General features: G+C 40.2%; 2 protein-coding genes across 11 annotated transcripts in view; one reads left to right on the top strand and one right to left on the bottom strand.

The window, feature by feature from the left end:
* Positions 1 to 10996, bottom strand: part of PPHLN1 (periphilin 1) — a 73529-nt gene extending 62533 nt beyond the window's left edge. For 2 of the 7 annotated variants that reach the window (XM_082772146.1, XM_082772140.1), the window contains exons 1-4: positions 10924 to 10957; positions 10157 to 10252; positions 5370 to 5417; positions 3980 to 4071 (exon numbers count right to left, since the gene is read on the bottom strand). In XM_082772146.1, coding sequence (XP_082628272.1) covers positions 3980 to 4071; position 5370 — 93 coding nt within the window. In that variant the 5' untranslated portion in view covers positions 5371 to 5417; positions 10157 to 10252; positions 10924 to 10957. Of the gene's footprint in view, positions 1 to 3979; positions 4072 to 5369; positions 5418 to 6117; positions 6219 to 6306; positions 6327 to 6411; positions 6467 to 10156; positions 10253 to 10746; positions 10807 to 10923 lie in introns of those variants that run through there. The other 5 variants (XM_082772141.1, XM_082772143.1, XM_082772144.1 and 2 more) reach the window with 5 other exon arrangements.
* Positions 10997 to 11011: 15 nt separating this feature from the next.
* Positions 11012 to 21731, top strand: ZCRB1 (zinc finger CCHC-type and RNA binding motif containing 1). 4 transcript variants are annotated; one of them, XR_014318553.1, is made up of 10 exons: positions 11012 to 11139; positions 14997 to 15084; positions 15252 to 15280; positions 18008 to 18119; positions 18203 to 18310; positions 19162 to 19271; positions 19373 to 19448; positions 19701 to 20169; positions 20382 to 20540; positions 20810 to 20934. XR_014318553.1 is itself a non-coding variant. In XM_082772792.1 (8 exons), the coding sequence occupies exons 2-8, from the start codon at positions 15001 to 15003 to the stop codon at positions 20939 to 20941; spliced, it is 651 nt and encodes a 216-aa protein (XP_082628918.1). In that variant the 5' UTR covers positions 11012 to 11139; positions 14997 to 15000; the 3' UTR covers positions 20942 to 21731. The 4 variants fall into 4 exon arrangements, 2 of the variants coding, with proteins under 2 accessions (XP_082628918.1, XP_082628919.1); XR_014318554.1 differs by having other exon boundaries at positions 19701 to 19822; XM_082772792.1 differs by lacking the exons at positions 19701 to 20169; positions 20382 to 20540 and having other exon boundaries at positions 20810 to 21731.
* Positions 21732 to 22928: the final 1197 nt, after the last annotated feature.

Raw genomic sequence — 22928 nt, forward strand, 5'->3', positions numbered from 1 at the left:
TTGAAATTTTAAAGCAGTAACGTTAATCTCTACTTCATCATCAGCTACATTTTTTAAGCATGAGATACTCATATTTCTCAGAAACTTTTGTATTAATTTAGGAATGCAATAAAGAAAGTTACATTTGTAATGCCTCTAAAACAAAGAGCCTATTTGAAAATTATTCATTTTCTTAACATCCATAAAGTTTTCTACACTGTGGAAATTGGGGTGAAGACAATCCTTGTTTCATAGTCTGATTTGATAAGCATCTTCTCAATACCACGCAGCACATGATCTAATGATTTATGTGACAGAGAGTTACAACACTGTTTTTCTTTTAATGCAAGTTTTGGATAGCTTTTTGCTAGACCGCAAAATTAATTTCCTTCTAGTGTATGACATTTCCTTCACATAAAATGTCATACACTATTTACCCATTAAATGGATTCTTTGCTTATTAAGCACAAGTTGTACAATTACAAAAGATACAAACTCAATTTTCAGGAATCAAGAAAATAAAAAGCAAATGGAAATGCAAGACTTTGTCTTTTAAGTCTTCCTCTTTTAGCAAGGTATCTTTTCTGTTGGCCTTAAAAATAAGGTATAATTCAAAAGATGTCAATTAGCATGTACAGTCAGGGGGGAGACATTCAAACTAGCTTTTTTTCCTAGCAGCATAAGTCACAAGCTAATGCATCAATAGCTTTTGCAGAAAACGCATTTAGTTCACAAACTACTAAACGTGCAAAAGAAAAAAAGAAGCAAAAATGGAAAAATTTGCTCTGATTTCAGAGACCAGCCATCAGGGTTACTAGAAGGTAATCCAAAATCAGCCTACAGCCATACTGATGCAAAGTATAGACTATATACACATTCCTATGCTGCCAGAATGCCTGATCTACCATTACCTTGTTAAGCATCCTCTACATACATTTTTTGTTTGGTGTCTTACAAAGATATGCTCTGAAGCTAAAAAAAAAAAAAAAAAAAAAAAAAAAGGCTCTGTGCTTTAATCTCACCCAGTAGTCCCTACCACCTCAGTTAACGACATTCAGGAGTTAGACAGTTCAAGTCACACCCATTTTGCTTAATTGTGCCAAGCACCCACAACTTTTCACTGTTTACCAGCATCTGAGAGCATGTGCTCCTACCACAATTCTACCACAATGTGATGTATAATTAACATCCAGGATTAGATTAGGACACTTCTCTTGCTCTCTCAAACAAGCTGTACTTCATTCTGTATCAATGCTTTGTCTCAGTTCCAACATACTAAGCTACCAGCAAATGCCGAGGATTTTCATAACATTGAGGAATAAATTAATTTCATTTTACTTGCCTGGCATAAAGCTAGGTCAGCCCTCTACACGTGGACACACAAACAATGGCACAGGGTTGCATGGACAGAAACTGCCTGCTAATCCTCTTGAACAAGCAGAGTTGTATGAGGAGCTTCATATTCTTCCAGTAAGTGACATTGGATCTTGGTTTGCCTAACTACTGTGGGTGCTGCTTTGGTACAGATGCATAGTACTGATGCAATAAATTAGCTTATTCTGATAGTCTCTCTATTCCCACTTCCAAACTCATATAATATAAAGCCAGCGCTGAGGTATCTGGTTAACTCTTGCATCAAAAAGATGTGGTGGTTTCACGTCAATATGTAGCTAAGCTCCACTACGCCGCCCTCTCGCTTCTCCACCTCAGCAAAACAAGAGGAGGAAATATAATGTGGGAGAAAAAAAAAGCTCTTAGGTTGAGGTAAGGACAGGGAGATTGCTCACCGATTACTGACATGGGCAAAACAGACCCAGCATAAGTCAGTAAGGGAGATTAATGTAATTCATTGCCTATTCATAACAGACTAGAGCAGTGAGAACTGAAAGCAAACTGAAAACACCTTCCACATCCACCATCTTCCACTTCCTCCCCATCGCCAAGTGGCGCAGGGGAATGGGGGCTGTGGTCAGTCCCTAGCGCTTCATCTCCGCTGCTCCTTCATGGTCCCTCTCTGCCCCTGCTCCCCGTGGGGTCCCTCCCACAGGATGCCGTCCTTCCCAAACTGAGCCTGCGGGGGCTGCCCACAGGCAGCAGCTCTTCAAGAACTGCTCCCACATGGCTTTGTACCACGGGGTCCATCCCCCAGGAGCAAACTGCTCCAGCACGGGTCCCCCATGGGTGGGCGGCAGCTCCCCCCAGGCCCCCTGCTCCTGCGGGGGCTCTCCATGGGCCGCAGCCTCCTCCAGGCCACATCCACCTGCTCCACCGGGGGCTCCTCCACCCATGGGGGGGCTGCAGCGTGGAGATCTGCTCCGTGTGGGACCCATGGGCTGCAGGGGGACAGCCTGCTCCACCAGGGGCCTCTCCACAGGCTTCAGAGGAACTGCTGCTGCCTGCCTGCAGCACCTCCTGCTACACTGACCTGGGGGGCTGCAGGGCTGCTTCTCTAACGTTTTCACACTCCTTGTTCTCCCAGCTGCTGTTGTACAGCAGTTTGTTTTTTTCTTCCCTTTCCTAAATCTGCTCTTCCAGAGGCCCACCCAGCGTCACTCACTGGCTCAGCTCTGGCCAGTGTCGGGTCCCTTTCGGAGCTGCCTGGAAGCTGGCTCTGACCTGACACAGGGCAGCTCCTGGTACCTCCTCTTACAGGCCAACCCTGCAGCCCACGTGCTAACAAAACCTTGCCATCTAAGTCCAATACAGAAGACTACATCATACATTTTAACTTATAAAATAAAATTCCATAATGCATATGCCATACTTTGTTCCCTGGACATCTCGAAAGATTAATGGAATTCAGAAATGTCACTGCCAAAATAGATAAATTGAATTAGCAATGTGTTAGTCAAGCCAAATATTGATTTTAAAGAAAAAAAATGTGAAAATATATTCTGTCTTTCCTCATATTCTATTACTGATAAATGTAGGGGAGAAGCAGTGGACTAAATAGCCTGTACAAACTTATCTGATTTCTAGTTTACTGAAAATGCAGAAACTTTGTTGTTGCCTGTGAAAAGCATTAAAAGTATTTCAGAGCAGCCAAGCACTAATACACTGATCAGTGGAGAAAACAGCATAACTAGTTACCAGTGGTAGCTTGCTTTCTAGAAAACAAGCTGAAAATACAGCAGAGAGAACCCAGAAAGCATGCTAAATTAACTGCATGTAGACAGAAACATTAAAAAGTATCCTTAAAGTTCTATTTAAACCACAATAGCTCAAAATGGCCAAACTGCAAACTGTTTTGTCTAAAGAAGAGACTTCAGACATAGGGGTAAAAAAAAAAGGAATTTCACCTGATTCTTTGGCAAAGATATTTTCTAAAAGCATTCTGAACTTATTACACATAAGAATAAGCATAGCCTTTGCATTTGTTTTTACAGACATAACAGAGAGAAGTCTCCAGGCCTACAAAGTAAGATTTCCATCTACACCTTTTGGCAAGCATTTTCTTGATAGGACTCCACAAAATAATTTCTTTAGCAAGTGTGTATTTTCAACATTTGCTATAATCATTTGCTTTTATGCCTTAAGCATAGTAGTAAAAAGATGCATTGGTGACAAGAACAACATTACAAGTAGTCATTTAACCACCCTTAATCACTTCAAAGATGTATTAATATACAAACAAGTTTCTGGAGAAAAACAAAATACAGTATGGCCTTTGCTTTTCCATGAGTTATGAAAAATCCTATGTTTAATGACACAAATAATTACACTGGATAAAAAAATCACTTTATCAAAACGTAAGTACTCTAAACCACTTTCAATAGATTTGAAAATATGACAAGATTTAAACTGGTAGGCCTCCTACAATCTCTTTACAGATGTATTTGCTAGACTGTTGACTTAAACAAATGAGGAAAGAACTGAACTTGGAGGTCAAGGAGGAAGATGAGAAGGTTTACCAGGAATTAACTCCCTAAATGCTGCCCTTAAGTTACAGGTCACTGTACAGTATAACACTTAAGAAACACAGTATACATAGTATACTTACATCTGGATGAATCCTCGGAGGAAGACGTTCTCTTGAAATTCTTTCATAGTCATATCGCCCTTCAGACCACATTTCATCTCTCCGATATGCCACTAAAGACAATAAAAATTCAACTAGTCAAAACCAGACTTGTTATGAATAGATGAAAAAGTGGTAAGTATAGAAATGACAGATTCTCTGGCTTCTCCCAAGGTAATAAATTATACACAAGCTCTGTACAGGCCTTTTAAAAAAAAATAAAAAATGAGGTCCTTTTAAAAGTAAATCTATCTAGTTATAATTAATAAGTAATTAATTTAAGGCAACTAGAAATCAAGATTCTGGTGGCAATATTGTTCAAAACTTCTGCTGTACCAACAGCCAACATAAACCGCCTTTAAGCGTTGAGGGATACAATTTCAAATAGTCAGAAACTGTAGTAAATAAGAGCAAGATCTGTAACAAACTTTTGTTTTAGTTTATATGGAGCTCTGCTATGCACTCTTCACAAAATAACTCAGCATGGGCAAGAACTGGAAATTAGTGAAGTATGCTCAGCATCAATCCTGGACTTGCAGGTACTATAAACAACCCTACTGAGATTTACACACGGTGCAAATACCAGCTTCAGAAGTAAATTCATACACACATACCTTATAGCAATTCTGATATTTCTGTGCTAAAAAAAAAAAAAAAAAAAAAAAAAAGACTTGTATTTTTAAAATGAGTTCAACTCCTCTTTATTAGACTGCAGAGCTCCTACTTTCCTACATAATAATTTGGATTGAATTATTTCATCATCTTGACCTTCTGGAAACAGGATAAAACACGACACATCGTTCAGCTAGCACAAAGGTCTGCTTTGAATACATGAATGATACGTACTCTTCACAAGCAGATTTTTCTTTTTTTAAGCCAGCAAAACACACAAACTCCTTTTTTCAGAAAATGGTGACTTCCAAAGTCAAGATTAATAACTAAAAATATGTGGAAATAAACCATCACTATAAGAGACTCTGCTGTATTAGACAGCACAAACTCAAGGATCTGAAACCTTTCAGATAATTGTAAAGGTTAAAAAAAAAAACGTATAACATATATATATATAGCTGAAATTAGTTAAGAAATTGCTAGAATTGCATTTCTTAATGTTTCCTTTCACAAGGGGTTCTAGCTATTAAAATAATCCATAAGAAAAAGAAATAGGACATATTCAAAAGGAGAAATAAAAAGCATTATCTACCTTCATAAAAGAAAAATACTTAACTGGAAATGGTCTTATGAGGCTACATAAAAATAACAATTCTTCTAGATGCCAAGAATCAACAAGATAAAGGGTTTATTAACTGTAATCAGAGGTAAGCACTGCCAGCTATAAATTTTTGTGAAAAACAATTACTCGCATACTCACTTTTCTGTTAGTTTCAGCAACTGTGCCTCAGAAGACCCATTCAATCACCTAGAAATAGAAAAGAAACTGAAACTAGCAAAAAAAAAAAAAAAAGCATTCAAGCAAGCTCATATGTAAATTTCATGTACGTAAATCAGACATTTAAAGTATAAATCCTTCAACTGCCCGTCCCCCATAATCTGTCTGAATTAGTAAAGGGTATTCACTGTACTCGATCAAGAAAGAACATGAACATAAGAATTTACAATACCAACAAAATATCTGTGACAAATTACTATATGTACAACACTTCCTGAAAACGTTTGAGTTTTATTTCCCTATCACAATCTTTTACTCACTACCTCCAGTATCAGTTTCTCTTCCATTTATTAGCAGAAGTTATTGAAAATTATCAAAACTGCTTTCTTAGAAACACTCAGGAATATATCTAATATATTCACTTAACTTACTTTCATTTAATTGTCTTTCAGTATTAATATGATTAATATTAATTTTATGTTCATTTTGTGTTTGCATTAATATTAATAATGAGAGAAAAATAAGACTCCACTGCATGTGACCAGAGGTTAATGAAAAGTTTGGTTTAACACAGGTTTTGTCTTTAACAGTTGCTTAGCAAATCATTAAGAAGCTCTTTCCCGAATTGTGGGAAGCCCTTCAGAGCCTTCGACTCTTCCCAACAGCATTGATTGATAGAAACTGATCAGAGCATCTTCTTAAAACGCCCCAATTTATAACTTGACCTTACGTGTGCTCCATAACCGAGACACAAGAGTAGTCTGACGCAGGCAGGAGTATAAATAAAAAGCTGACTGAACCAGCAGAGCTGGGCTGGTACTGGTTTTGGTAAGGGTAAAGCCTGGAGGGTCTGTTGTCCTGGGTCCTTCAGATGGTCTACTCACAACAAACAACTGCTAATTCTGAAACAGTTGCTCACAACAGTTGCATTTGTTGGTCGGGCGCACCCCTCAGAAGCACTTTTCCTGGCGGTTTCACAGTAACTACATCAACTTTTCTTCATTCTCTTCTTCGGTGACTTTACCGAAAGGCTTAACCACATGCCAGGGGCTGGGCAGGCATCAACATGTCTCAGGCAGACTGCGTCCCCTCTTCCTCGTGCCCCCTGGACTGTGGAGGAATGGTTAAGTGAAGTAGGTCATGTGAATGTTGAGCAACTAGGAGGTCGCGAGCTAACAAAGTATCGAACGCAGCTCATATGAGTCTGAGAAAGTACGTAAATGAGTCTGAGAAAGTACGTAAGATCTGGGAGGTTTCAGGTACAAGAACATGATATCTGTTGATGGTCTGGGAAAGTACTAACTGTGTTATTTCGGTTGATGGGAGTGAGAAACTAGCTGATAAAATAAAGAAATGCACTAACCAATCATGAGCTTAGCTTTTGCAATATGTATGAGCTAATTATATTGAATTAGATAAAAGACGACTGAGCTATCCAATAAATCGAAGTTCACTGATCACTCATATTGAGCGTCTGTGTCTTCCTTCCGTCGACAACAAATGTCCTCGCAACACTGGACCGTGCCCCATCTGTCCCTACCCAACTCCTCCCTGCCTGCACAGATCTCTTCTTCCTTGCCAAGAGTTACAAGGACAGTAACCGAACACATCTGTACTTGAAATGCACTGGAAGGGACTGAATTAGTGGGGGCAAGACAAAAACCATCACTACAGCAGCAGAGCTGCATGCACCATTTCTCTCCATGCCTCACCACTGGTGCTTTATGCCTGGATGCTCCGTGCTGCCAGCCCCCACCTCCAAAGCACCTCCTGCACACAAGCGGACACCAGCCCTTGGTGGAGACCCTCACTCGGCTTCCAGACCAGAAGGGACATTGGCAACGGGATGAAGACAGTACCTGGTGGTTTTTAAGGGATGTTGTTTGCTTTGTGGGCTGTTTTTTGTTTGTTTGTTTGTTTTGATTGGGTTTCTGTTGGTTTCTTTTTCTGTTTGCATTTTGGCCAATCCAGCAACATCTGTGCCCTGCCGTCTGGAACAGTTACTGAAATTGTTAACCGAACACAGTGTTCAAGAAGCAACGCGTCAGAAAAATGCCATTAAAGCAGGATGCAAGCTTTCACACCACGCTGCTCTGCCAGTTAAGCCACCTCCAACATCCCACTACATAACATTGACAGCAGGCACTGGCATTCACAGACATGCTGGTTGCTTCGTGGCTGAGAAACACACTGCCACCTCCATCACTGCTGTGGGACCATACTGCAGCTGGCAAGCATTATCACTACCATTTTGACCAAAAAAAAAGGAAAAAAGGCAGAATATGCCACCACAAAAGTCAATAGACTGAAGGAAAAAAAATACATACACAATTATATCAGACAAGAAATTAACAGAAAGAAAAGAAAGAATGGAGAGGGGAAGAGGGAAGGAAAATCTCAGACGTGAGATTTTGCAATTTGAGGAATGGAAAAAAATAATCAGACAGAATCAATTATAATGTACATTGTCCAGAATGCTGGTAATGACGAAAGGCAGAAAAACAATTTTATAGGGAAGACTAAAACCACAGTTTTTAAGCTGAGACCACTGAAATAAAGTGAGGATGCTTGTGAAAATACCAGAAGAAAAAAAAAAATGCTTGGAGAGAGGAAAGCACTTTTTCCATCACCTTGAACCCATTTCATCTGGTTCTATAGAAAAAACTTCAATTTCTTAAATGATGTGACCTAATCAGGGCACAGCTTTAATAACAACCACGAAGTGTCAAAAGGATCAATATGAGAATATTTCATTAAGGAGGATTCAAGAGATCAAAGCTTAAGATCTACCTGCTCTCTCAGTAAAGTTGCTCTAAAACAAAGATTAAAAAAATATGTAACTATTTTTGTTACACCTAACCCCACTATCACTGATGCTATTTTTTATTAGCACGTACACCAAAAGTGGTTGGTATTTCTTCAACATCATGAGCCATAATGCCCTGCTACATTAATTTAATCAACCTCTTCCTCATTTTTGGTCAAAGGTGACTGTTTTCCCTAAAGCAAATTCCTTATTTTCTTAAATGATGACACTTTAGCGCACACAGAAGCCATTCTATTAATGCAGCACAAGCTGCTCTGCTGTGGCCAGCTGCCAAAATTGGCTTTGCTCCGATTATCACAGCACTACGTCTTCCTCTACGCTCGTGTAACAGATGTAATACAAAAAGGTTTTCTTCATTATGCAGATTACACAGCTCACTTAAACATCAGATTTTTGCACAACTGGGTTTTCTTTGTCAATCTTTTTTTTTCTTTCCTGAGGAACATTAACACATTAAAAATACTAACATACTGAAGAACACTTCAGTATTCTGCAATATTTTGTACATAATTCTTGTCTGTTTACACTTACTTGAGACATCAATTTTCGTCACTGCTAGAAATACCTACTTCATCACCGTCTGTAATTTTCCAGTGCGTGCTATCAACCTTCCACAGAATCTACATTTTTGTCCCAAAAACGTGCAGCTTTCTTACCCAGCTGGCTACATTTTGCCATATGCAAACAGGAGTCCAAGGGCAAACAACTGCGCTCTTTCTGATGCTACTGGGACACGCCTGGTTTTGTACTATTACTGTGACAAACCACAGCAATTGGCAAACGTAGGCCAGTTTTGTCCCACCTACGCCTTGCAAAGCTCTCAGAAAACATCTTGGATGATCTGGTAAGAGTAAGACCTAGGAAGGGCCCTCAGGGAATTGTAAATTCAGCAGACATATCATGGCCAATTTCACAACAGTGAGCCATTGCTGCCTTGAGGACAGGAACAAAGAGACACAATGAAGCTTTTTTTTCCAACCCTTAAAGGCCATATTTGACAGTGCTGCAAACCTATCTGCCATCTCCTAACTAGACAGGAAGGAGGCTAGAGAAAACTGAGTTTGGGACAAAAGCAGCCTTCTCCTCCTCTCCCCATACTTGGGGCAGGCTGAAAATACTGATTAGACCTCTACTGGCAACACGAAACATCAGAAGTGTAAGAGCAGAGGGGAAAAAAGTCAGCATGACAGTAAATAAAATACTGGGAGGAGAGCACTGTGAAAAAGCAGGGTTACAGAGAGAACCCATGTCTACCTAAAAACAAGTATTAGGCCAAAAGATTTTCAAAGGCAATTAGAAGCATGCCTGAAATAAGTCCAGGCATGTCCCACGTAGGTGGGACACAACTAACTTGAAGTAAGAGGCTTTCTTCCAATCTTTCTTAACAAGTTTACAATGGTTTTGACAGAAAATAAGGGTTTAAAAGAAAATGTTAAAAAAAAATTAAGAAGGCACTGACGGCAAAAGTCAGATCATCTCCACACTCAAAAGGAAAATAAAAAAACAGAAGTTGAATAAAATTATCAGCAACATGGGCCTTCCAATGAGCATCTGAAACCTCAACAGTTCAGCTTTCTAATGCTATCACTCTAATATATCAACAGGAGTGAGAAAAATTGAGATAATGCTTTGGGAGTTTATATTAACATAGAGATACATGTATTAGCGGTTATATTTATGTGAACAGCCGCAGTTACCAACATCTCATCCTTCATCAGTGTCAATGCCATCGAAAAATAAGCTGCAATGGGACCACTAGGCTGCTGACACAAACAGCTGTACCTCTGTGGTGCCTTTCCATCTTGTGGCACGAACAATTTGGTAACAAGACATGCCAGCTCACCACACTGCTGCTGTAGCAGGCCAAGACTTTGATGTTTTTAACATTTATCTATGAAAGTCTTAACAGATGCTGAATATTTCAGCTAGGCAGGATCAATACCTCAGACTCTACTCATCGCTTGCACAGGTGGTGTGCGCTTCCACATCTTTTTATGTCCTTCCTGCACAGCTTTTGCTCTCCTGAAGTCCTGAACACCTTGGATTAAAATATAAATATAAATATATATATATGTATTATAAGACTATCCATCAGAAGTCTAACCCAGGGCAAAGTAGGTTCACTTAAAGAGCATGAAGGCAGTGAAAACCTAAGTGTTGCAATACTCATAGGAGTTTAAATATATTAGGGGATGCTCCCCTGTTAAGCTAAGTGTAAGGACCTGTTTTAGAGCTGCTATGTGCCACATTTAGGTCCTGTTTAGCCCTCCCAAACCATAAATAAGGAAAAGCCGGATCCATGCTCCGACCCTAAGGCACACGCTGGGTGCCCCCACAGCCATGGGGCTCGCCCCCCCCCCCCCCAAGCGCTCGTTAGCGGCCGCTGGGGACTCATCGCCTCCCGGCATTACCCCGAGCAGGACGAGAACCGAAACCCCAAACCTGCCGCACGTGGGCTTTGTAAACCTCATGTATGCATATGCGTGTGTGCGTGCGCGTTTAAGATACCTTAAACACATCCTAAATACGTACACAGGTAAATAGGCAGGTCCCACACACGCGTGTGTTTAGGACCGTGGCCGCGGTTCCGCCTCTCCCCCCAGCGGACACTGCGGGACCCCCCCCATGAGGCCGGGGCAGCGCCGGCCCCCGGGAGGCTCCGCGGGCGCTCCCCGCACCCCCGGCCCGGCCGCTCCCGGCCCCGCTCACCCTCCTGCCGCCTCCGCAGCCCCCCGCGGGCCCCGCCGCCTTCCCCCTCTCCGCAGGCGCCCCCGGAAGCGGCCGCCTCGGCTCCCGCAGGCGGCGCTCGGCGCCCCGCGTCAGCGGAAGGGCCGCGCCGGGCTGCGCCGGGCCGGGCTGCCCTAAGATGGCCGCCCGCGAGGGCTGAGCGCCGCCCCGCCGGGAGCCGCCGGGGAGCCGCCAAGGGTGAGGGGGGCGCGGGGGGCGAGGAGGGGACGGGGTCTCTGCTGGGGTCCCTGCTGGGGTCCTGGGGGGTCCTGGGGAGGCGGGCGGGGTGTTTGGGGCTCCGTTTGCCTGCTGTGAGCCCGCGGAGGGGTTGTGTTTGTGGTGTGTAAGGGGCTGCGTGGGGATAAAGCGGGCTCGGCGCTGGTGGGTCGTGACGCGGCTCTCGTGTCGGGAGCGGGTGCAGCCCGGTGTGGGGGCAGAGAGGGGATTAATTCGGTTTCGGGCACTCAAAGGTTGGTTGGGGCTGGAAGGGGCCTCAAAGCCCACCCAGCTCTACCCCGCTGCCAAGGCAGGGACACCTCCCAGCAGCCCGGGGTGCCCAAAGCCCCATCCAGCCTGGCCTTGGGCACCTCAGGGATGGGGCACCCACAGGACTAACAGGGGACTTCTCTTCCCTCCCTTCCCACAGGCGTGTCATTATAAGCCTGAGCCAAGTTACTACCAGAACTAATGGTTTCTTGATTAGGTTCTAAATTCTGTTGGTGCTATTAAATTATTAACAAAACATGGCACTTTAAGCATCAAGATAGAAGAACTGAAGTTGATTGGCCTGAGCGATCGCGTCTGGAGTGATTTATCCACAAATTTATACATCTTTAATTCATTAAACCACAAATCTGACCTTACTGATGTGTATCTAAAACAAACAAGTAAAACGTTTGTGCGTAAGTTGCAATGTTGGTGTTAAGTCCTGAAAGTGTCGGTGCATTCAGACTCCACTTGATGCTTCAGAGGCATCTGAACCATTTTGGAGGTGCCCTTGTAAGTCCTGGGATGGAGCAGAAAAAATGGTAACTGTAATTAATCATTGTCTTTTCTTCTGGTGCTCTCAACATGAGTGATGGACACTGCATGAAGTATATCGGAGTCAAGCAAAGCAGACTTGAGCACCCAACGTATTTTGCAGGAGACCCAATCGCTAGTGACAGATGGCTCTTGTCAGGGAATGGCTTCTTTGAATTGTTGGCAAAGGCAAAAAAGACTGAATTCCACAAGTCATAGTCATGATAGACAACCTCATCCTGAAAGTTAATATGTGAAAATAATAAATGAAGAAAGCATTAATATTGCAGAGAGGCCGTTAGATTAATGGGGGTTCTGCTAGACCCCATGGAGATGATGTGCTGGATTCCAGCTGATGCTTTAAAGATAAGTAACCAAGAAATACCTTGAAGATCGGGGAAACCACATAAAAGCATTCACTAGAAAACAGAAATGTTTTGATTTGTTGACGGGCTCTAGAGGGATATAGAAGTCAGGTTGTGTGTAGCTCAGGGAGTCCCCCGCGTCAAGTAGAAAGCTCAGATGCTCATTTCGTTTTTTATATTTATTTAGTTATTTATTATCTTAGCCTGTGTAGTGAAATCCTGGAGAGTAGAGAGACTGGTGAGCAAGGAAAAAGAATGTGATGAAAATGTTAAACTTGTGTCCAACTGTTTTATGAAATTAGAAATTTCCCAAAGTAAAAAGACTCCGAGCCTTAGGATAGAGGAGTTTCTCATCTAGAGAGTTAAAGCTAGAATTGGCTGGTTTTTACATCCTCCTTTCCCAAAAGCTGGTGAAACTGGTATGGCAAGGTTGGCAAAAAACAAAAAACTATTGTTTGTATCCCTGTAATCGCTTCATGGTGGTTTATTTAAAAAAAATAAAGAAGGCAATGTTTTGTTAATGTTTATGGGAGTGGAAAGAATTGTGGTTGTAGTTGGATCTACAGTTGCATTTAGACCATTGTATTCACACAGATGGCCAGAAATCTGCATTTTTAACATGCTCGAGCTTTTTGAGAGACTGATTTTGGGAAAATCATAAAGTTTTGCAGTGACCCCAACAACTTAGACATTAAAAGTCAGATGACTGAAGCACCCACACGGGGGTCCTGAATGATACGGATTGCTACCATTATTTGGGCAGTCAGAACTGCAGCACTACTTCAGTTAAATTTGTCCAGGGGACTGTTTTCTGCTGTTTTCTCTGCTGTTGCAAAATCTTGGTGTTGTACCATAATGCAGCACTGGGGTAGCCCTTACCACGTCCTCTGTGTTGTGCTGGATGTCTGCATTCCTGCCCTTGAGCCACCTCTCTGTACGGCGCCTCGCCGAGTCGGTTTGGTTGGGCTTGTCAAGGATACCAATGCCAAGCAGCGAGGAATTTGGGGTAATGAATCAAGTCTGCATAACACCAGATGCAGTGCGTGGCCTTTGTTGCAAATTTATTCTGTTTTCATTTGCTTAACCTTTATGTTGCCATTTCTGCTCGTGCCAAAAAACACAGTCTCTGAACGTGGAAAAACTCAAAATTTGATCACTTAGAAACCGCCGTTTAAACGAGTTGTGAGACATTAAACTTGTCAGAAAAAAGAAGCAAAATGCATGGATAATCAGTGTCTACTGGGAGTATTAGGCCTTCAGATGACTGAATCATGAAATGCCAAAAAAAAAAAAAAAAAAAGCACCGATGGATTAGGGTATGACATTAATTTCTGTGCTGACGATTGACCCTTGCATCTGATCAAACTCCCTACCTGGAAAGTCCTCTAAGGCGCTGCGTCTGTTCTATGATGGGTGTTGATTTCTTTAGTTTCTTTCATCCCTTCAACAGCCTTTGCATTTTAAATTGAATTGGTCTTGCTGAAGAAATGGCTCGAGCCTCAGTGAAGGAGGCAGCTGGGAATCAGTGAGGGGTACCAAGAAGCAGGAATAAGGCTGCAGGAAACTGGCTAAGCAGGTATTAATCATGGAATCATTAAGGTTGGAAAAGACCTCTGAGATCATCTGGTCCAACCAATGTCACCCACTAAACCATGTCCCTAAGTGCCATGTCCAACCTTTCCTTGAACACCCCCAGGGACGGTGGGCTGCATACGGAAGATTTTCACTGTGCTTTTTGGTGTGTTCTCTCATAAGGGCTGTGTTTTATTCTGATCTTGCATTTTACCCATTTTTGCACCAAGCCTTGCCTACAGGATGAATCAGAAGGAAGAAGTGCTTTGCACAGACTTTAGTGCCACTTCAGTTTTTTGGGAAAAGTCCAAACATGAGGAAAAACACAGCCTGTTCTCTTTCAAGTTAGTTCAGTTATTCCTTACCTCATATTAGATTATGTGTATGCAGTTTTCAGATGGGATGTTCAGGATGTTTTTGAATGGGTTCATTGATTCTAGGTATAGTCTTAGCTACTTAGGCTCAAGAACTTAGGATAGGAAGGAAATTGGCACTGAGATTTCCCTGGCCAGGAGCAGGGGAGATGCCATCCGTAACCAGCACTGGAAATCTCCAGTTCCAGAGCACCACAGAAGCATGAGTAATGGATACAAGATGAAATACTTGCTGCTTTAACAGATGAGATACACTGCCTTGGCGTTAAAAAGTGTCTTTTTTTTTTTTTTCCTTCCTTAACCAAAAGTGGTTTATTCTATGTTGAATGCAGCTGAGCTGAAACTAGTATGAAGAATCAAATCATGTAGGTACTTGACCAAAGGTTGTTAATATCACATATTAGCCAGAACATTCAGTAAATGGAGATGGAGGCTTACTTCAAGTACACAAACCCATCGGTTTTTTTTTCATGGCTTACTGATCAACTAGGACAAAGAAAAAATATGCTTTGAATGCAGGGGAGAGGGAAGAACACGAGGGCAAACACTGATTTCATGTAAAATGCTAAAAAGGAAATGAAAGCTATGCTTTATTGCAACTTTATCGTGACCATCTGGGCTGTGTTTAAAAGAACAATTTGGGGGAGAAAAAATCACACAACTGTTTTTCAATTTCTCATGTTTTGGATACAGTTTAACTCTTCTCTCTTTCTCCTTTCATCAGGAAAATGAGTGGTGGCTTGGCACCAAGCAAAAGCACCGTGTATGTGTCCAATTTACCCTTTGCTCTGACCAACAACGATCTATACAGGGTAAGTTTGTAAGAGCCATACTGTTCAGACTAAACCAATTGGCAACAATTTGGAGTGCAAATATAATATTGATGTACGTCTCTTAGAAGAGTTTGTCTTGATAAATTTGTTACCAATGGCATGGAATTGTCTATTGTTAAATCTTTCTATTTTGTTCTGTTTTTCAGATTTTTTCAAAGTATGGGAAAGTTGTCAAGTAAGTGATCTGATATGGCCTGCTATTTTTGTAGCTTTCTTCTTAAATATTTAATGTCTTTGATTCACTGGCATGTCTTGTGCTTTTTATAATTTAAGCCTTAAATGTGTAACTATTGCAGGCCTGTTCATTTTTAATAAAGTATAAATTTAACAGCTGGGAGTTCTTGCAGTTGCACACATGCTGTAGGAATATTTGTCTTGCTGTTTGAGTGCTGTTTTGTTAACAGCTTCTCAAGAGCAAGTACAATGCTACCGTGTACCAGAGATCTTTTCTCTCAAGTAGTTGAAGCAATATTCTTCTAGTCAGTGTTGTTCTCTTTCCTTCACCTCAGCCACAGGTGAATACTTGTGAGAGTGGGAGGTTTTAAAGACATGAATGAGATGTCACAGATCCCACAGCCAGTTCCCATTATTGCAACGTACAGTTCCTGTTTGTGGTTCCAGGGGGATTTGTTATTGTGACTGTTTAGTGCTACATTTAAGATCAGACATAAATCAGACATAATCAGACATAAGATCATACTCTTAATATGTGGGATATTCATGAAAGATTATTGCGAATACCCATCTATGTGTTGAAATGATAGAAATAAATGTCATGGTAAGGAATATGCTTTTTGTTTGGTTGGTTTTGGTTGGTTTTTTTTTGCTTGTTTGTTTGTTCGTTTGTTTTTTGTTTGTTTGTTTTTTTTTAGCTGCTCAGAATAACAAAACTCTAGACTTCAGTCTTCAATCAAGTAAATATCTGCTGTAACCTCTGGTGGCCACTGTAATGATTTCTGATATTTAGAGCTAAGTTCAAAGTTTTTGAAGTTGCCGTAGGGTGTTTCAGGTGACAAAATAGCAGGAAATGCCAGTCAGACCACAACTTCAGGAAAACATGCATGAGAGGAAAAACCCTCACGTAGGGCTCTGACAGACACAGTGACCAGTGAAACAGGGCAGCTGCACTCTTTGTTTGCAGGCTGGGGGTATCTGACCTGTTTTAGTTCATCGCTGAACTACTAATTTAGAAAAATCCCAAGCCAAAGGTTGTAGTATCACTGGTGCTTAATAGCTGTTGACAGACCTGTTCTCCATAAATTGGTCGCTTTTGACTTCCCTTTTGACAATCCTTTGGTAAGGAGTTCCACAATCTAAATGTACCTGTGCTCTGTGTGTGTAGGGAGTAGGGGTCTTCTGCCTTGGCTTTTGAACTTGTTTGGATAGGAAGATGGGAATTGCATGAAGTATTGACTGTATAATACATTGCTTACTTTAAAGGTGTTACAGCTGCATGCATTCTCTTTCTCATTATCAGTAGTTTCTAGTGTTTTATTTGCTTGTTTTGGCTACCATACACAACAGAAATGGTGTTTTCAGATGCCTGTGCTGAAGAAATCCTGTGCTGCGTGCTTTATGAAAGTCAGTGATTTAGAACTTGCTACTCTGCATAGTTGCTGTTTTCCTTAACCTGTACCTTATTTCACAAAAATGTCACTTACTGATACCTAATTTTTCTTGACATTTTGTCTAGTAACTGCCAGATTAAACCAAGTGCAGACTCACAGAATACCATGTGTATACGATACTACCACGATTACTTTTGTATTTAACAAAATTTGTTACATAATTCTTTGCAAGCTCACCTGACTCTGAACAGTGCAGGTACTGTGGGAAACTACTGGTGTTCCCATTTCACCGTGAAACCTGATCCTTGTTAGCCTCAGTTTCCTATTCCTAACTAGTTATTAATTCCTAAGAAAAATCTGTTCAAATATTAGCTTGATTTCTGGAGATTCTTCTGCCCTCTGATTAAAGTCAGTTTAAACAAGCTTTAATGGGTTTTTCTTGAGGTGTGACTTGACTCAGCAAAATCATGCTGACTTTTCTTCTTCCTTACTACATTTCTCATCCCAATATATCCTATTATGACTTTAACTCATTTGCTGAGGTTTCATGCAAACTCATTCTTCTTACAGTGGCAGATATAGGAAGGAGTCTATTCTCTTAGTTTTTAATGTGTGCTTTTATTTTTACATACCTGCCAACTGCCATCCTGTTTCCCACTGATGTTTTCTAGGACAGAATACAATTGACATAAGATTGAAAGGACTGAGGTTGGGTGGGTTCTTTACCTCTAGTCATTCTGTGGATTTTACTGGGTAAAAATCTTTCTTAAATTTCCAGATGTGCTACTACAGTTGTTATTTTTAAGGTTACTTCATGTCGTGTAAAATAACACATGCATCCGTAACCTTCTTGGACTCCAGTTGGAGATACTTACAGAACAATACAGTGAAATAGCTTAGCTGGTTAGTCCTACAGAGAAGTACAACTCTGGATGCAGTTCAGTACACTGCTTTTTCAGCAATTACAGCAATGGTCAAGATTGGTCCCAGATTTTTAAGTTCACCTCCAGTGAGTATTGTTCCCTCCAGGTTACATTGTCTACAAATGGAGTGTGTTCTCCTTTCTTCAAGTTGTTCAAGAAATAAGCATGATACTGGACTGGAATGATGTCGAAAGACTCCATGTACTTTTTTTAGATAATCTCTGCTGTACCTCCAAGCACAGGCTCTGGTTAGCTGTTCCTTTGTATTGCTTTTTAATGAGCCTTTCCATAGTTACTTATACTTTATTTTCATTTGGCTATATAGCAAACTAAGATCCCACTGAGATCTTTCTGGAAAAAATGTCTCTAAAACAATTTAAGCATACCAATAATGTGGTTATATGTTTTCAGAGTTACTATTATGAAAGACAAAGACACCAGGAAGAGCAAAGGAGTTGCCTTTATTTTGTTTTTGGATAAAGAATCTGCACAGAACTGTTCTCGGGCACTTAATAACAAACAAGTAAGTCATGGAAAGTTGTTATGACAGGAAGGTTGCGTTTACAATTCCTAAGTATTTACTTTTATTTTTTCTATTTTCTGTAGCTGTTTGGAAGAGTAATAAAAGCAAGTATTGCCATTGATAATGGAAGAGCAGCAGAATTCATTCGCAGGCGCAACTACTTTGATAAGTCAAAGTGTTATGAATGTGGGGTGAGTAAAACCAAAAGTAAAGCAACATATTCCATCTTTCAACTTTCAGCTTATTTGTTCTGTTTTGCCATTGCTAATCCTACTCATGGCGTTAAAATACGTTTTGCTGTTGATATTATCAACTTGCAGAGCAGTTGTGCCATTTTCAAGAATGATAGTACCCTTTTTGCATTTTATTTCGGATTTTTGGGGTGGAGAAAAATGTTTTTATAATACCTGCTTAACATGCTGATGAGCAGACAGAGCTGAGTAGTAGTATAATGCTGTTTGAGAAGGAAAACCCCTTAATTTTTGCTTCAAAATACCTGGTTTTTCTCTACCTTTGGAAATAATAAATGTTGGATACAGCTCTTTTTACATGGAACAAGTGTTCTTTGAGTTTCAGGCAATTCCTCGTTTCTTCTGAACACAATAACATAGGCATTTGAGATTTGGATTTTATTTAACATCAAAGGCAAACTTGATTTATATTCATAACATTTTTGAGAGCAAATATGTTGACTCAGACATATTTCTTAAACTGCTAATGCTGAGGTTTATATCTTGTCTTGAACATAAACCATGCTGTAGCGTATTTTGATGTTGCAGCAGCCAAAGAAAATCTGCTTTACTCTTAGCTTGTTCTGTATTTGCAGTTAAACATGCATATCACCACCGATCTCTTTGTTTCCATGGCAAGCTAATAAAGAAGAGTTTGTCTTCTGTGTGCTTATTCAGCATTCCATTTATCTTGTTAATTGTTTCCATTTTTTTTCCCCATGAACTGTCTTCCATTACCTTCCCTCATGATATGTTTCAACGTGTAGTGGTTGGAAATGATTTTTGTTAACTAATATTTCTTTTTCTACAAGGAAGCAGGACACTTAAGTTATGCTTGTCCTAAAAATATGCTGGGAGAGCGGGAGCCACCAAAGAAAAAAGAAAAGAAAAAGAGAAAGAAAGTAGTTGAACCAGAAGAAATGTATGTATTTATTTCCATATCAGTACTTCACTTAAGCAGCTTTTTCATACCAAACACTTAAAATAAAGATCTCTGTATTTTTGTCTCTCTGCACAATGAAGTGAGGAGGAGGAAGAAAGTGAAGAGGAAGGAGAAGACCCTGCTCTAGACAGCCTCAGCCAGGCCATAGCTGTCCAGGTACAAAATTGAAGTATTGCTTATTTATTTCTAAGTGGAACTTCTCTCAAGCTTCTTCTCAAAAACAATCTTACAGTCTCTAAGATACACTTTTAAATCTGTCTGTTCTGTAGCACTTAGGGCACTCTTGCCAGACAACAGCTGGTGACTATAGTTGGGTTCTTCATATGACAGGCATGTTCAGTCCTTTTTTTTGTTTCAATGCTTCACTATTGCTGTGTTTTTGAATTGCACTTCTTTCTTTCTTTCAAGCTTCTTTGCCGCTTAGTTCCCTGTCATCTCTGCTGTGATGTTCCATTAGGTTTTTGATCCACAAATCCCTCTTTATTCTGATAACTGACCATGTGGAAAAACAGTTATGCATAAATGAACAGGTACATCTTCTGCTCTCACTCACTAGAATACCCTTGAACAACACCTATTTCTGGAGCACTTCCTTTGCCTAATACAGCCTATTGCTGTCTCTAATAGAACTATGAAACTTTCCTCTCAAAACGTATTTATTCCAGTTTTTGTTATGTAGATAGGTAGTCTGACAGCTATACAACTGTCTTCTTCAATACTTCTTTACAGGCTTTCACTTCACTACACATAGCAAGCCTGAACTGATGTTCAGATTTCATGGCTCCCCAGTCCCCAGCTGTTCCTTGCATACCCCCACTGCCTAAAAACTCCTCAGAGTTTTTAAGATAACTTTGTCCTGAATATGACTTTACTTCAGGTAAGTCATGTTCATAGTCTGAAACAAAAATGATGCAAAATCTGCATGATTATTCCCCCCACCCACATCCCAAAGAAACTCCACAATTACAAATAAAACCTCTAAATGTAAAGAAAGCAGGAAATATTCCAATTTTTCCTCACAATCTAAAGATTTTAAGTGGGATAGCATGCTTCCTAGTAAAAATAGGAAACATCTATTTCAACCTTTAGTTGAATAACCTTCATATCTCTGAAGACGTTCATTCCATGAATAAGTGACTGCAAAAGGCAACAGATGGAAGACTTCTTAGTGGAACAAAGCTGACTCAAAAATGTCAACTTCAAATTCATTGCATCCTTCGCTTGAAATCTCAGCTACTTTATAGTTCTGTAAGTTTACTGTGTGTGTACAGTTCATCTCTTTGAAAACAGAGGGTACTCTGTGTGGTCTGCATCGGTGCAAAAGACTTTTACCATCAGCATGTAAGAGCTGCTTTCAGAAATGTTTTTTAGTGCATTCAGCACACAGTTTATCTGGAAATGGAGTTGAACCCTCTGAATTCTTTAACTCGTTAAATAATTCAAAGCCGATTAGTAATTAAGATGCATTACCAATAACAATGCTAATTTTTTTAATACTAATACTTCTTCCATTGTAGCAAGCCAAAATTGAGGAAGAACAGCAAAGATGGACACAGACTGCAGGGGAATCTTCCATTTCAGATGACTCAAAACGTCCACGGATTAAGAAAAGTGCTTATTTCAGTGATGAGGAAGAACTTAGTGATTAAAATAATATTGTTTTATATGCATATATATAATATATACAGTGTACATTTTGTAAAGTGCAACAAAGTTATTTGTAATACATGTTTTTCTTGGTGTTGAAGACACTGAAAATCATGTTGCAGTTCTACCCTCCCAGCTGAACCTCTTGTTTTTTGATCTCTCTCCCTCTTTTTCTCTCCCTTCCCCTAACCCTCTTTCTGCCCTCAAGGCAGCTTTTTACAAAAGTGATGTGTTTCTATGCTTAAATCCAGAAAAATATCAGGGAGAATGCTTCCTGCAGGTAGTACCTAGACCTGAAATGGGAGTAAAATCTTACATTAGAGGATTTCTTAAGAGTTTTCCTAAGAGGACTTCCTCTTAGATGACTGTTAGCACCTCTGATGCTTTATTAGTCCATTTATTGTCTCTTTGGAAGCAGTGCTTTAGTAGCGTATGAATAATCTTGCACTAGCTCTCTGCCTAGGGTTGAATTTCATCCTTAACTGCTGTACTAGCCTTTTAATTCTTCGTGCAGTAATATAATAAATTCCTGTTACATAAATTTGGTCTGTGAAATCATTTTAAACAGTATCTCTGTTTTCCAAAATTATATTAAGATGCTCTTCTGTTTTATGTACAGTTTCAGTAATTTGCTGTACATTTCTTTATTATCTTATAGCCTATATTTAATGTAGACTTTGTAGGAGATACAAATTAGAAGTGATATGGTGGTGATATGGTGATTAGGTCACTCTTAAAATCTTAATTTTTTTTAAAGAATAATAGTTTTGTTGCTCTTGAATTAAAAACAAAAATGGCCATATGTTTTAAAAATGGGTGTGTCCATATGCTTTGATATTCTCTAATCTGATATTTAAAGCCTCCCACAGTGACAGGGGCTTACGCTGAGCTGTTTGTTCCTCCTGACAGCAGTTTGCGTGCCTACCATGGTAGTTTTAAATATATTTGTATCAAGCACGGATCTCAGTGCTATCTAATATTCTTAGGCATCTGAATCTGCTGCAAAACCCAAAGGGCACAAAGTTCCCTCTGTGCCTGAAAAGCAGCTTTAATGTATACTTGGAACTGTCAGAGTCTCTAAGTGAGGTGTGTTGGTGCCCATTTCTCACCTAAAGCTGTTCCAGTCTTAAATAGGGTGTCCATGTGTAAATCTCTGTAGGATTCTAGTCACCTTCCTGTGACTACATCTAAAAAGCTACATAGATGCATCAGGATCAGTCCAGAGCCCTGCTCAAGCAATCACTCCCAAAAACACAGACACATGGTGATGGCAGTAACCTTTTTATATTCGCCACTTTGTGTAGTCAAACTTCTCATTTTTAGGAGACACAATATAAAACACATTCACACTTTCACACTTGGAAAAAGAGACCATCTGGCCTCTGTTTCTATTTTCAGCTCTTCTTGTTGCTCATCAGGACTTGGTTTTCTTCCAAATATAGAAAATGTAAATCCAAATATACCATTACATATTTTTAGCTAATGCCAATTTACATTCAGATATATAGCTGACTATTTTAGTATGTGCAAACAAACAAGCCACACATGCGTACACCCTTTAAGCAAATATAAAGCAGCTACATTCAGAAGGTCATCCTAGGCTCTTCTGCTGATAGAGAAGTTCAGAAATGAGAATAAGGTAATCAAATCAAAGATTTGTCTGCACAAGCTGTACAGTCCATGGAGGTGGGAAAAATATTGGGCTTTATGCTTAGAAAGGTCTTGGACTTTGCAGTCCTGGGAGTGTTTTTAAGACTTATTTTGTGACTTTCTGCTGAAAGCACAAAATATTCAGGATGGTTAAATCTGAAGCTTCCTTCACAGAATTTTAGAAAGATCTGTTGATGCTAAGTACTGAAGTGGTGCTGAAGTGGCAGGTGCAACTTAATGTTAGCAAATGCAGATAGCTGCACATCGTGTTTAATAATGAAAGCTATAATAGTTCAGATTGTGGAGTTCTAAGCTCTGCTAATGAAAAAAAAATTGCTG

The sequence above is a fragment of the Aythya marila genome, assembly GCF_965140915.1.
Source record: "Aythya marila genome assembly, chromosome: 1".
In the NCBI taxonomy this organism is placed as follows: domain Eukaryota; kingdom Metazoa; phylum Chordata; class Aves; order Anseriformes; family Anatidae; genus Aythya; species Aythya marila.

Bases quoted from the DNA above. Each gene is read 5' to 3' on its own strand.
- ZCRB1 (XM_082772792.1), top strand. From the start codon at position 15,001: ATGAGTGGTGGCTTGGCACCAAGCAAAAGCACCGTGTATGTGTCCAAT. The intron at 15,281-18,007 runs GTAAGTGATCTG...ATATGTTTTCAG, and splicing joins AAGTATGGGAAAGTTGTCAA to AGTTACTATTATGAAAGACA. The intron at 18,311-19,161 runs GTGAGTAAAACC...TTTTTCTACAAG, and splicing joins CAAAGTGTTATGAATGTGGG to GAAGCAGGACACTTAAGTTA.